At 39.4% G+C, this 15109-nt stretch overlaps 1 protein-coding gene across 6 annotated transcripts in view; it reads left to right on the top strand.

The window, feature by feature from the left end:
* The window catches only part of PIK3CB (phosphatidylinositol-4,5-bisphosphate 3-kinase catalytic subunit beta), an 83207-nt gene that overhangs the window by 47243 nt on the left and 20855 nt on the right, over positions 1-15109 (top strand). For all 6 annotated transcript variants that reach the window (XM_077348956.1, XM_077348960.1, XM_077348957.1 and 3 more), the window contains 5 exons: positions 1190-1286; positions 4101-4231; positions 6441-6494; positions 7830-8018; positions 12293-12414. In XM_077348956.1, coding sequence (XP_077205071.1) covers positions 1190-1286; positions 4101-4231; positions 6441-6494; positions 7830-8018; positions 12293-12414 — 593 coding nt within the window. The remainder of the gene's footprint in view (positions 1-1189; positions 1287-4100; positions 4232-6440; positions 6495-7829; positions 8019-12292; positions 12415-15109) is intronic.

Raw genomic sequence — 15109 nt, forward strand, 5'->3', positions numbered from 1 at the left:
CGGCGGCCATGGCTGGGGCTCCCCCTCAACATGGCACTGCACAGCTGCTGCTGGCAGTGCCCCCCAGAGGGCAGCGGGAAGTCGGGGTGCCGGCGGGAAAGCAAGTGAAGCAGGGGCTCAGGCGGCAGTGATGTCCCTCAGCAAAAAGCTAACCCCCCCGGGCCTCAGTAAAATTGTCAAGCGTTGACTGGTCCCCGGTGATAGAAAGGTTGTGGACCACTGGCCTAGACTATTGCCTAGGTTCACCTAGTGGAGGTGTCGTCCTAGCCCACTCCCAAACTAATAAAATTCTTTAACCTGTTGGGGTGACTTCTCTTTATATATGCGAGAGAGAGAGCCAATATGGTATAGCAGTTAGATCTAAATTCAAATCCCCACTTCCTTTTAAGATAATCACTGGATGATTTTAGCTGGTTATTCTTGCTCAGCCCCCAATATATCTCATAGTATTGTTGTGAGCATAAAATGGAGGAAAGGAGGAAACCATATATGCTGTCCTGGGTTCCTTTGAGGATGGGCAAAATAAACATGCAATAAATTAGTTAATTTATGGGGAAGGTGTTGTGCTGGCAGAGGCTTACTTTAGTCAACATGGAGCTTTTGGGCAAAAGAAGTCGCTGACAGTGACATCCTAAGTTCCCAGAATGCAATAAGCTCCTCATCCTGTTGCTGCAGGCAGGGCAGGAGAAAAGTTTTCACTGTAATAGTTGCCTGGACCTGCATATTCACAAGAGTCACTGGTAACCAAGAGAATCTGGGAGCTGACTTGACTTGTGCAGGGAGAGGTAAGAATGAAAGACAGATGGAAGGACGAACTGAAGGAAACAAGATAGGTGAAATGGCTTAGGGTAAGAGGAGGGAGAACCAAAGACGAGCTGCTGTGAGAACTGAGGTGAGACATATTAGGGGGAAGAGGCAAAGTATATTTTTAACGTTCCTGAAGGAGCAAAAAAATTGCACCGTATTTACACATTATGCAGATCTTCAGTTACAGGTGTCTTTTAAGCTAGTAGAGCTGTACTGTAGAAAATATTTTCTGTAGCATATTGAATTTTCCAGATCAACATCTTAATTAGTAAACTTCTCTTTATCTCTTTTCTGTTATTTTAATTAAATGCAAATTGTTTTGCTATCAAGTCCAGAACTAAATTTCACCTTTAAAGTGGATGTTTTTTTCTTTTCATTTCAGCACTATTCTGTAGCTTGGGTCAATACCATGGTGTTTGACTTTAAAGGACAGTTGAAAACAGGAGACTTTGTACTGCACAGCTGGTCATCATTTCCTGGTGAGAATTAACTTGTGATCCAGAAGTTGCTTGTGACACCTAATGTTCTGTGCCTCTATGTGGATTCCATTAATCTTTGAAAGCTTGGCTGGTTTGCTTGGGTTTCCCATAAATGCCCTTTTGAGACAAGTCACAGCTGTGTAGTTTTTAGCACTGGATGGATTGCAACTGTTCTGACTGTTGCAGTATAGGATTTTTGGGCACACAAAGATAAACGTTTGTAAATTATGGCAGCAAACAAAATTACATTGATTCAATAAAATATAAGGCATCATTGGTGTTATACTCATTATTCTAGATAGGGAAACTCTTCTTCCACTCTTCTTCCAGCAGCTTTGCATTGCACAATGATTACAGCTTTTTGTGGGGTGTGCAGCATTTAGAAACCCTTCACTTTGTTACCCTAAATCTCATGAAATCTTTTCATGTTCTGGACTGAGATGGTTGTAAGGAGACGCCATGTGATTTGTGTTGACCATACAGTGAGCATTTCTTTGTGCTTCCTCCCACCCCATGGAACTGCCCCCGTGAGGAAGTATTTCCCAGTAGCTTTAAATACAGTCAAGGCAAAATGCCAGTAGGCATTCATTCTGAATGGAGAGCATGAATTGCACCTGGGCCCCACTTGCTGCTGAATTCAGCTCCCTCTGCTGATGTCTTTATTAGGCTAACCACACTTACTTCAAAGTTGTGTTCTGCATATTTTAGGGGCCATTTTTTAAAATATCACTTTCACATTTTTACCCCAATAGAAGGCAGTTGCTAGTCCGATGCACATTAAAGAATGCTACCTTGGTAACTTTTTTTCTTTTTCTTTTTTTACTAAGCATCTTACATTTCTCAGTGAACGAAAAGTTTATTATAACAAATTTAAAGTCCTGTATTTTTCACTGACTCATCAGAGTTGGTATTGTGGATGGAGTTTAGCCAAGTGAAGGTGCAACTTTGGTTGGATGCAGGAACTGATTCCATCTGGAATAGGCTGTAGAAATCACTATGTGCCTGTGATCTAAGCCAGTCATTATTAGTGTGCTTGATCTATACCAGCTTGTACTTGCTGAGAGAGATTAATTATGAGTTCTTTTAAAATATGTTCTAATCAGAATGTAGAAGATAAAATTTATCAATGTCTCTGGAAAGTGGGAATCAACCTCACAACCTCCCCACACACATACTGACACACACACTGTTGGCTCAGAGTTTTCATTAGCCCTCTAGCAATGTCATCCTAAATAGATTTACATCCTTCGAAGACAAATTAAGTCAATGAAAGGATATAACTCTGCTTACAATTGCACTATAAATCCTATAGTCCCCTCCCAGAGACATCACTCCTACTGAACATTTGGTGGTAGCTGTATTATCAACAATTCAAGACAATGCACATAGTTCTTTCTTGGACCAAGGTCATCCAGGAGCTTCATGACTGATTAGGGATTTGAACCAGATCTCCTTGGCTTTGTTCAACATCTTTACCTCCACACTGTACTGTCCCTAGTTCCTCTATTCAGAAAGGGCAAGAAAGCCCATGAAAACTTGAAATTGCACACGGTGGAACTAATATGTCCAATGTTGCAGTAAATGTACTGCATTTCAGTATGAATGTCACATAAAAACCAGACATTGTAAGTCACTTGATCACTTAGGATGAAAAAGCTGACTTCTACATTAAAACATTAGGAAGGGCTGGGAAGAGAAGACAATGTTAAAGTGATGTCAGGTGCCCCATGAAAACAACACCTGAACTATAATGTGAAAACTGACCTCTTGATATAAGTTAACAACTTATTTCATTTTGGCAAACTCCTGCTAGAAAAGCAAAATAGAAATAGTCTAGATAGATAAATGTGCCATGGTTTTTAAGAAGCAAAATGATTTTCAAGCTGGCGATGACAAAACAGTTTATTCCACTGTAAACAGTTCCTCAAACTTCCAAAACATCTAAACGAACTCCTAGGTGTTTTTTCATTTTTGGTATCTTCGTCAGTGATGTAAGATACTCTTTAACCTTTATTAATAAGTCCTCTTTAAATGAATTCCTATCATATATCAGAAGGATATGACCTTAATCCTATGGTATGTGGTTCAATCCCCAAATGTTTCCATGGTATCCACTATACAGAGGTCTACAAATATTAGCATCACCAAGTGTAAATGCTGTTTAGTAGTGACCCCTACTAAAGAGCATTTACACTTGGTGATGCTACTATTTGTTAATATTTAATCCATAGGATTAAGGTCATATCCTTCTGATATATGATAGGAATTCATTTAAAGAGGACTTATTATTAAAGGTTAAAGAGTATCTTACATCACTGATGAAGATACCAAAAACGAAAAATCACCTAGGAGTTCGTTTTGATGTTTTGGAAGTTTGAGGAATTGTTTATAGTAGAATAAACTGTTATTTGCCATTGCCAGCTTGTAAATAATTTCATTTGCTTTTATTACAGCTGACCGGTCTTCACCTGCTGGTTTTTAAGAAGAGCATGGGGAGAATAAAGAAGGATTAAGATAACAGGATTATTGATGTGGTGAAATGAGTTTCACTAGTTCAGATTTAGAGAGGCTGTGGATACTCCTTTGACTGAACCTGTGCACAAAAATCTCCCTGCAAAAAGAAAGTTAAAACCACAGAGGAAAATGGTCACATTTCTCATTGCTTGGAGTGCTTGTTTTCTGTTGTCAGGGAGTTGCGTTTTTTTAATGGAAAGGGATATGCATAGCTGGAATTCACCTCCAAAGAAGCACAACATGGCTTTTAAATGTTGTGTATTCATGTCACAGTATAACTTGTTCTTTGCTGTTGTCTAGATGAACTTGAAGAGATGTTGAATCCAATGGGAACAGTACAAACAAATCCATACACTGAAAATGCAACAGCTTTGCACATCAGATTTCAAGAATATTCAAAACTCCCTATTTATTACCCTCCCTTTGACAAGGTAAACTTGTTTGGATTGAGGGTTTGCTTAATCCAGTTCACTACTGCATTTTTCCCTTTCCATGTTTGCGCTTCCTTTTTGGCAAATTGTAAATTTGTTCAACTGTTTTATGCTTTGGCACTTGAAATACATGAATGAATGTTCTGGAACATAATTTGCATAATGTCACAGAAATTTGAAAAAATATTTTAGTGTTAATTTTTCTTCCTGGAAATTTTATACAGATTGTGGGATTTAAGGGTTGATGGAGGATAAGTGTTGTAAAAAGCCTTCATCTGTTTTTCTGCTCAAGTGGAATTTAATGTGTTTTTATAGCTGCCATTTTTCTTTGATCATTTACTTACTTCCAGCCGCAAGTGGTGTATGGTTTTTCTGCTTTGCTTTTCCCAACCTCCAGTCTCCTACTGGCACACATGTATAGCGTTGACTCCCGTGTGGGGTTTCGCCGCTTCCCCAACCACTTTTGGCAGACTTTCAGCTTTTTAAACTTCTTTTTTTAAGTGCCGGGCAACTTTCTTTGTGGAAACATTTCTCCGACCCTCCCTTTCTCTATCTCAAGCCATTTTTCTTTAGAAATAAACCAATTTGGAGACTTTCTGTGGAGAAAGTTGGGGAGAAGGGGGGAGGGATTGGTTCAAGATTTTCACAAGGACCAACAAGCAAACAGCTGTTCATAGAGCTCAGTAGGGTGAAGGGAATAAAATGGCTTTATGAAGATCAAAAGGACTTGCTGATCAGCACTCTGCACTTTCAACTTCTCTGAAAAAGAAAATAACTAGATACTTTTTGGACTAGATATCTCTGGAAGCTTACATAGCTATTTATTAAGAAATTAATGTGCTCACCATTCACACTGTTTAGTTCTGTCTTTATGCTTGATAGTCTGTCCTGTGATCTAATTATGCTTGAATAGGGCTCAAAAATGCTTTTATCCAGTACACGCTTTTGCCTATTAGCTAAGGGTGAAGACAGATAGACATTCTAAAGTGAGTTGAAGGCAGTTTTGACACACAGTTGCTACATTCCAAGGCATTTGTTTTCAGGGGCAGAGAAGACCACTTCTGCCAGCTTTTAGAAGGTCTGTCTGGTTTTACCCTTTGTTGCTTTGAGCACTGATTGACAGTGTACAGCCAGGAAACAAATATGTATTTTCTTTCTTAAAGTTCTGTAATTTTAATTTCTCTGTGTGTGTGTTTAGACGGGTTATAATCCATATACTTTCACACTCTACCCAAATTAGTATAAAAGTATATGGATTAAAAGTAACCTATGTGTATATGTGTGTGCCTGTGTATATATTTATAGGCTGATTATAATCTGTATACTTCTATACTCTTTCCAAATCAGTTATAGCAGCTTTTTAAAAAATGCACATTTGCTTTCTGTGCAGAATTATTCCTAGCTGCTCATTGTACGCACACTATTTTCTGACCTTGAGTGTCCCAGAAGACATTAATTTACTTTGTGTGGGGAAATATGCATACTTCCTCTCAAATGGTAAAGTGTGGCTACGGGGTGGGTGTCATCAGAGGTCAGGAAAACAGGATGGAGGGGAAATATTAAAACCTTCTCACCACTGTACTGATTCAGATCTCTTCCACACCCATGCCCCTTCACCAACCAGCAGCTTCTTCAGCAATGAAAAACATATTAGATAGCCATTCATAAATCTTCTAGAATCTTATCTAGTTTGACCTTTGTAGATTACATAGAATTTCAGCCAAGCTGACACACATTTGTTATCTTCTCTTCACTGCCTGCAGGGCAAAACAGACATAGCAGGAATGTTGAACTAGTAGAAGATCTTTAGATTAAGGCTGTGTTAAAAATGATAAAGAAGGGGGATAAAATAGAGCTGTGTGACTGCCATTTGTAGGGAGCATAGTTCTTCAAAATCTGCATTGTTCAAGCTATAAACGAATGGTTTTAGACTAGCTGAAGTAGTTGAGGATGTTCATATAACTATAATTTATCACTGCGTTTTCCAAATTCTGTTGAATTATGTGGTTGGTTTATTTCACAGTGTTGTAAAGCAAAATCTGCTGCATAATGGATAGGCATATGTACATAAAAACATTTTTTTTGCATGAGTGTTCAGTTGAGATCTTGCTTTGATATCTGGCAATCATCTTGAATTCTAACATGCTGCAATATGATCACTTCCCCCTCACCACCATATTAATGTTTACACAATGTTATCCTTTTGCAGATACTTGAAAAGGCAGCTGAGATTATAAGGAATAGTGATAGTTCTGGTATGGCAGTAAGTATCATGAGTGAAACCATGATCTTCCCCTGTTTAAAATAATTGCCTCACAGGATTTTCCCTTCCACGTTTTATTTCATTTGTGCATTGTGCAGTACCCACATTACAAAATATTGAGCTTTTGTGGGTTTTAAGATTATATTTACATCATACCCTTTAAAGTGTGAGCAAAACAATCTGTGCTGGTGCCCTAATTTCCTGTCAGTTCTGCAGCCACTAAATGTAGTGCAGATGAGCCCTATGGGCCACATTTCAAAATGAGTGTAAATTGTGTAATCCAATGAACCTTTAGTTCTAAAAGATTTAAATCATAAGTCATTTAGCACTGATCATGAGTGATTTCATACCAAAATAAGCATAACTCTCAGAGTTCCGCAGAGCCTGTAAGATGGAGGTCTTCCACCAAACATGTGAGAGGCCAGTGGAAGGATTGACTTGAACATCTTACTAAGGCCTCCCTTCATCTTCCTCCCTGCTCTTTTCTCACCCCACAGTGTTTGTGGTTTTAGATAGGAATCAGATTTTAATCATTGTTCTTTTGATGATTTAATCCTATTGATTGCTTATAATTGATTACATGCATTTTTATAAATCTGTTGCAAACCGCCTTGAGGTGATTATTCACGAGGGTGTGGCATAAAAATCCCCAAACAAATAAATAAAATAAATAAACTTAGGGTTTTAAAGATTTCATTGGACCCGAATACATGTGGTACTATTGTTATCGAAAGGAGCTGTTTGTTGTATGAAGTTTTCAAATGAAGAGATAGCCAGCTTCTTCAGCAAAAAAAAAAAAAATCTGTCCTTACAAATAAGGAGTATTTTTAACTTATGGTATATTTTCAAAGTTACTAATAGTCCTGTGTGAGTATTAATGTGGGATGAAAATCAAGTCAGCCAATTGGAGTGTACATCCTAGGGCGTGTAAGGTGGGTCCCCCCCCCTTACATGGTATGTTCCATATCCTGTTGAAGCAGAGTAGTTTTGTTAGTTTTTAAATGTTACAAATGGTTTTTTGTAATTCCAATAGAATCCTTGTGTATACAGTCTTAACAGCCCTGTCACAACAGAAATGTTGTGCATATTTACTGAGAAAATAACAAGATTGCCCTCTTGTGGATATATGTGAATATATTCTTAAAGTTAGAATTGCTGCCTTTTATACTGTGTTTAAAATGATGATGCTGTGCTGGCTATTTAAAACATGCAGCAAACCAATCCACACTATTCTGGCTTCCATGTCATTTATAGTTTTACAGGAATTATAAACATTTGTTTTGGCACCATCTCTACTACTTATAAATGGCAGCCTTTGCATTTTTTATTTTAAAGGGCCGGGGTGGTAAAAAGTTCTACATTGAGCTAAAGGAGATCATGGAAAGGGATCCTTTGTCTCAGCTCTGTGAAAATGAAATGGATCTCATTTGGACTTTGCGATATGACTGCCGTGAAAATTTTCCACAATCTCTGCCAAAACTATTGCTGTCGGTCAAGTGGAACAAGCTTGAAGATGTTGCTCAGGTAAGGCAAATCGTAGGAGTGATTTACTAGATGGATTTTAAGTGGTAAAATGGAGCAATTTTATCTATACATACAAAGGTAAACAGTATTCAGTATACAAATACACAGAAAATAAACAATATAATTGTAGGAGTATAAAAAAGGTGTTTAATACACATGATAGAATATGGATGGCCAGCCCAACTCCGATTCAAGTAGATCTTTACTCAACCATTTATATGTATTCAATTTAAAACAGCCACCAGTTCAAAACAAGGAGCCAAAAACAGGTCTCTCATGCTTGCTGAGTGAGATGCAAAAGAACATCAGCCATATAAACTGTTCCTTTGGTTGGAGGATGACGTAGGAGCATTTTGTTATGCAACAGAATACCACAGAGAAACATCTAGCAAGTTAAATGAAGATTCTATAAGACTGGGAAATTTCCCATGCTAATTAAGTATTTTTCTGTACACTTAACATATCTGAGAAACTGATAAGGAGGCAATACTCATTGTCTTGGTTGGTTCTGGTTGTGTTTTGGTTTTGGCTTAAGAAAGCTTTCCTTTCTGCCCAGATGTGACAAGTCCCCTCATTGGCCTCTGACTGTCACGTTTAGATCAGCCAGTGCCCACCTGGGATGTTGATCTAGCTGGCCAGCATTTCCCTCCTAATTCAGGCTCAGAGGAGGAATGTAAACAAGAACAGCCTGTATTTTTGGAATTTTCTTGGCAGCTTCTCAGGTCATTGAGCTCTTGTTTCCTCTAAGGTCATATCACTTAACATCTTCTAGTTGAATAATTGCAGTCTCTGATGGTAAAAGTTTAAAACTGGCATAGTCTTCATGGCAACAGAATATTTTATATGAACATACATTTTGATACTTGGTATGAGTCTCAATTGCCTGATGTTGTGAAGATGAAACCATCAGACAAGCCCAAGGTTTCCTGGAGCATCAACATGCAGTCCGGCTGTTCCAGTGCCTGGTAGTGATGGTTGTGTTACTTCTGCAGTGTCGGATTTGTATAATAAAACTACATCTAGAGTTGTCAGAAGCAGCACCTTGGATGCTCATCCAACAGTCCTCAATTTTCTAAAACATACCTTATAGTTTAGACCAGTGGTTTTCAACCTTCCTAATGCTGTGTTCCTCATGTTATGGTGACCCCCAACCATAACACTATGCAAGTTTTTTTGACAAAAATTAAACCGAAACTGATCAATGCCATGAAGATCCATTGTTCATGATTGTATATAAATTGTTTTTTTTTTCCGGGGTTTCTCAGTTCAATTCTGTCTCTTGTTCCACCACGCTGCACTGCCACCCGGAGTGCATGGCTGGAGACTGTGTTGCACTGGGGGCACTGCTGCAGCGGATGGTGGCTGAGTGCGGGCACCTGCAAGAGGAGCAGCTACTGTGGCAGGACCCCCCCCCCCCGGCCAAGCTGCTCACCCTGCCGTGATCCCTATGAAAGAGTCATTCGACCCCCCCCAGAAGGGTCCCGACCCCCAGGTTGAGAACCACTGGTTTAGACAGTCTATTTCTGCTACCAAAAGAACATATGAGGCCAAACCCTTCAAATCATTGTTCCAAAGACTGAATGAAATCCATGATGTGCTCGTACAGATGTGTACAGATGTATCATTAAAATGAGAGTTGTAACATATTTTTCTCTCACACACTAACCCCAACCTCTTCTAATATCTATGGTGTAAATACTACATGTATACAAGTGGAGAAACTGCAAGGACTGTGTAAGGGAGAGGATATTTCACAATCAGATTGGCTCCCATCTCTTTTGCTCTTTCTTCACACTCCTGCCAGTATATCTCCCCCAACAATTTTGCTCCACTGCTGCTGTTCTCTTACTGATGCCTCCTTTTCCACCCACTGCTTTTGACAATGTTTGCTGAGGTTGCTAAGCAATCCCAAAATGGCAGCCAAGGTCTCTAATGTAGAATTGCTAGCTCTTGGTTTTTTTCCTGCAATTTACTATCTCTGCATAAGTGTAGACATTATTTCAGTAGTTTGGGTGAGTTCATATTCCTTTTGTACATTTTTTCCTTCAAACCTGGAGGCTCCCTGAGATGTGTAGAAAAAGTTATCCCTTTGGGTGCTCCCAGTACACTTTTTGATCCATATGGGGCAAGTCATACAGTGAATTAGATACGTATATGCCAAAAGATCAAACATCTGTTCAGATGTCAGTCTTGCCCTACTGACAAAAACCAGCCTGATGTAGTGGTTAAGAGAGCTGGACTCTAAGCTGGATTCCCCACTTCTCCATATGCAGCCAGCTGGGTGATGTTGGGCTCATTACAGTTCTTTCAGAACTCCCTCAGTCTCACCTGCCTTGCAAGCTGTCTGTTGGGGGGAGAAGAAGGGAAGGGCATTTGTAAGCCGCTTTGGAACTCCTTTGAGTAGTAAAAAGTGGGGGATAAAAATCAGCTTTTCTTCCTACGTTTCAAGCAGGCTGCTCATTTCTTTGTGTGTGCCAACTGAAATGTTCTTCTGTCATTTTATATTTTTAAAGACTCATCATGAGGTGTAAACTATTTCAAGGAATCTATGCTGCAACAGAAATTGTTTTTGCTTCAGCATAACTCTTAAGAGAAAACGGTTCCTTTCCGTGCTCTGTTCCAGAGCAGCCTATCAGTAAAATAATGTCTTATTTTATCTATTCTATTTTTCTTTATAGTCTGCCTTTGTCACTGAGACTCAAGGCAGCATACAAGTATGATAGAACTATTCAGTCAGTTAATAAGCCAAATGCGAAATATGGTACTATTTCAATGATAAAAGTATTTGCATCTAAATTCAGTTGGGTAGCCATGTTGGCTTGCAGCAAGAGAGCAAAGTTTGAGTCCTGTGGCACAGTTAAGACCAACCAAGATTAATTCCAGATATAAGCTTTTGTGGACATCTGATGAAGTGTGCTTGCATATGAAAGCTTATACTCAGAATTAAACTTGATTGGTCTTAAACTCTGTAATATTTGTATCTAACAGCAAAGATTTCCAGTACAGCAATATCATGCAATGGAGCTAGGATTGAAGAACTGGGCGAGAATATATATTCTCCTTAATAGAGGTCATCTGAGCTCATGCATTACATCCCAGCTTCCAGCTCTACTCCTCTACAAGAATACCTTCATAAACAATTCTGTCTTGCTCATTTTGCAGAATGATAGGGAGTGTGGAGTAGTTAGTTCTGATTCATCTGTCTGTGGGTTTGTCCGCATCTAAGAGGATTGGTGTAATTGCTGTTCTTCTGTGGCTACATCCCATAGTTCTCCAGTAACATTAGAATAGCAGTGCTTGGGTGAGTCTAAAACTCCGTGAAAGAGTACCTGCCCTGTGTGCAAAAAGTCCCAAGTTCAATCCCTGATGTTTCCAGTTTCAAGAATCTCACATAGCAAGTGATGGGAAAGACCATTCTCGATCTGAGATCTTGGCATGACGCTGGTGGTCAGATGAGAAAATATTGAGCTCTACAGTGCAGTGGTTGGTAGCTTCTTAGTTCCAAGGAAATACCTCAAACCAGACATCAGGAAATCCACTCTAAATGGCTCATTTGCATCAGTGCTTGTCTCAAACTTCAACATGCTGGCCTCCCACAGAAACTAGATTGATGAGAGTGAGAGTTTCTCATTAAATAAATTAGTCTGTTGCTAAATTAATTCTACTCTGAAGAGCTCATAAAATCTATAACTCTGTAGGCTGAACTAAATCTGTCCAAATTAAGCTGAACAAAATTAATACTTCTGTTTATCAAAGTGTTAGAAGGAGGCTCCAAATAATCTCAAGTATTTGACCTTCTTGGATAACCCAACTCCTGTGTTTTGTCATGTCCCAAACACCTTGCACTTCTTCATCCATTTATCATTTGATACTATATTTGATTTAAATTCTTGTACACTTGGTCTTCGTTGTTGAGTAGCTGTATTTCTGCAACTGAAAGAAGAAAGTCCTAACACTAGAAAACATGTTTCATCAGTGTGTGTGTGGGGGGGGGGGTGATAGTTCTAGGCTAGCATCCCCGATTTTTTTGTATTTGAAATATTAAATAAGAGAAGGCTAGGTCATGTTCCCATGGTTATCAATCTAATTTCAGCTATACTGGAGCAGAATAATGGGGTACAGTCTGGCTGCTTCCCTTTGAAGGGGAGATGTCACCTATGACCTCTTTTAAAACTTATGTTCAATGTGATCCACCTTCCTTTCTCAGGGTAAAAAACGACATTCTCAAAAATGTATCTGTCTAGTCAATTGTGATGTCTCTCTTTCCTTAACAGCTTCAGGCCCTTCTTCAAATATGGGCCAAACTGCCTCCAAGAGAAGCACTAGAATTATTGGATTTCAATTATCCAGATCAATATGTACGGGAATATGCAGTAGAGTGTTTAAGAGACATGAGGTGAGTCTAATGGTAATCTTATTTCAGCAGTTGACCAAAAAGTTAAGAAAAAATGTCACTGTGACTTTTTCTGCACAAATAAAATAATCCTCAAATCATGATTTAGGTTGCTGTTTAAACATCCCAGCTGTGGACTGGGTTGGAATCACAGTATGGTAACAGTCTCTGTCGGCCCAGAGTGGGTGGTCTTCCTTTGGGACTTGTTTCTAGCCCAGACAGTATGTGTTTTTCTTTGCTTATTTGGAACACATGCTATGTGTGGAGCATGAGGAGATGCACAACACAGGAGAAATGAAAAATTAAGGGGCCTCACCTTGAGTATGATGCCTATCATTCACATCCTGTGTGTCAGTTCAGAGTGGCCATTGAGCTTGGGGAGGAGGCATTCAGGAGCCCATTCTCTTGCTCTTCACTTCTCTCATTAGAACATACGTTTCTAATTTAATGCTGTTTTTGTTCCAAGAAAATGCTGGCCATTATCAAGTGCAGCTCTGATGAACTTCAGTGTCCTTGACTTCTCAAGAGCATTGCAAGTAATTAGTAACATTTTTTAAAATTTCAAGGCTAGTTTATTGACAGAATATTATGACTTTCATAAAATGTAAATAAGGTAGGCCTGACTAGACTTATGATACTGAACTGGTATTTCTGGTAGAGCTGTCATTTAAATCTTTGTGAATTTTATCTAGGTATGTGGAGTCACTCTGACCTACATAGTCCAGGCTTGCTTGATCTTCTCAGATCTCGGAAGCTAAGCAGGGTTGATCCTGGTTAGTATTTGGATGGGAGACCCCAAAGGATATTAGGGTCACTATGCAGAGGCAGGCAATGGCGGTCTCTTGCCTTGGAAATCCTTTGGGGTTGACCTAAGTCAGCTGTGACTCAATGGCACTTCCCACCACCAGCATGCAAAGTCAGTGGGTTGCAGTTGTTACCATAAATGCTGAAGGTACATATGGAAGCACCATTCATATGTACACTCATGAGGATACTTCCAGTTGTCCATGTTAAAGGATCTTTTTTCTGCACTTGAAGTATGAAAAATCATGGGGAAGAAACAGAGATGTGCAAAAAAATCATTTTTTCCCAGTTCAAATCTTTTGGACCTGGAAAAATTTCAGTATTTCTGAAAAATCCATGGTCCAAATATCAGTATGGTAGTTGCATTAAGGATTTTACAGAAATACCAAATTTTGGGAGGTGAAGGAGACCCATGAAGAAAAGAAAATGATTTTAAATAGCTTTTCTTGCAGCGAGGTTTAACCCCCCCCCCCAGGAAAAGTTGTTACTAGGATCTGTGTGGGCTGAGGTTTCTCCTCACCCCCTGCAGACCTAGATGTGAAAGCTTATGCTACCCCGTGATTTAAACTGCCAAGCAGCAGGAGCTGTAGCCAGGATCAGTGAGGGGCTGGGAGAGATGTCTCCACCACACACGGACCTGAGAGGATTAGCTACGGCAGCAGGTGCTGAGAGATCCCGCCACGGCAGCCGATCAGTATAGCTGAATATTCTCTAATAAATACTGGAGGGGAACAGCTTTTGGGGGGTCAGCTATGCTAGTAGCTGAAACAGAATCCCTAATCTTTGTTCGTTTTAGAAAATACCATAAAATACCAATAAGATATTTTTTTCTGTATTTTTTTCTGGCTTGGTTTAGCTGAATGCCAACCTCTAGAAAGGATGTAGCAATGAAGAAGGCTATACTTAAATTTTCACCCTTATTGAACACAGAAGCAAATGTTATAAAATGCAGATGATTTGAAAGAGTGCTTAGAGTAACTAATGGCCTATGGAATCACACAAGCATTTGGGGAATAAGCAACAACAAGCAAATCAGGTGATTCCTGGTGGAAACCATCCCAGCTATGCTCGATTTCCCTTCCACAGGCTAATCCAGAATCAGCACCCACCTTCAGTTTTCTTATGACTATACAGCGTCTCTGGAGAATGAGGGGATGGTAGGTTGGAGGATGAGGCTTTTCTTTCTCTGAGCAGCCCACAGGAGGGAGGAGAAGAAAGAGATAAATTTGGGAAATGAGGTTAGTATCAGCATGGGAAGGAAGGATTAAAGAAGCAAAGCAAAAAGATTTGTAAATTGCTTGATCCTTCCGTCCAGCATAATTGGAGAAGTGCTGAAAAAACAAGGCAAATAGAGCCGAAGAAGAAGGTCTTAGTCCAGTGATATCAATAGCAGTCCTTCGGGATCAGACTGGATTTTTATGTTGCTAAATCTTGTCCTGTAGTAGTGGAGGAGGAGTCTGGAGTGAACAGCTGAAGCCAGTTTGCTCATGCTCGATGGTACTTCCTTTTTTTTCCTGAGCATTCACTGGGCCATAATAAGTTGGTGGTATTTTGGGGTCCTTTGTGGCTCTGGCCAAATAGAAACATTGGAAAATATCCTTTTGCATTGTCAGTTTTATAATGACATTCGTTCCATATTTATCACACCACAGTTACATAGAGTCCCAGGGCGTTCAGGACAATCCTATATCTCCTTGCTGCTCACAGACACAAACATATAGTGTCACCAGGTTTTGTGCTGCAGCCCTGAAAAGGAAGTTGACTAAACCTTAGAGCAATTATAACAATTACCTATATTTCCATTTAGTTTTAATTTGTATTTTAGCAGATTCATAGTCTAAGTGTTTAACATAATGCTATTTTATGAGTAAAACCATGTTTTAGCCGTATTATT

This window comes from Paroedura picta, chromosome 8 (genome assembly GCF_049243985.1).
Source record: "Paroedura picta isolate Pp20150507F chromosome 8, Ppicta_v3.0, whole genome shotgun sequence".
NCBI lineage: Eukaryota > Metazoa > Chordata > Lepidosauria > Squamata > Gekkonidae > Paroedura > Paroedura picta.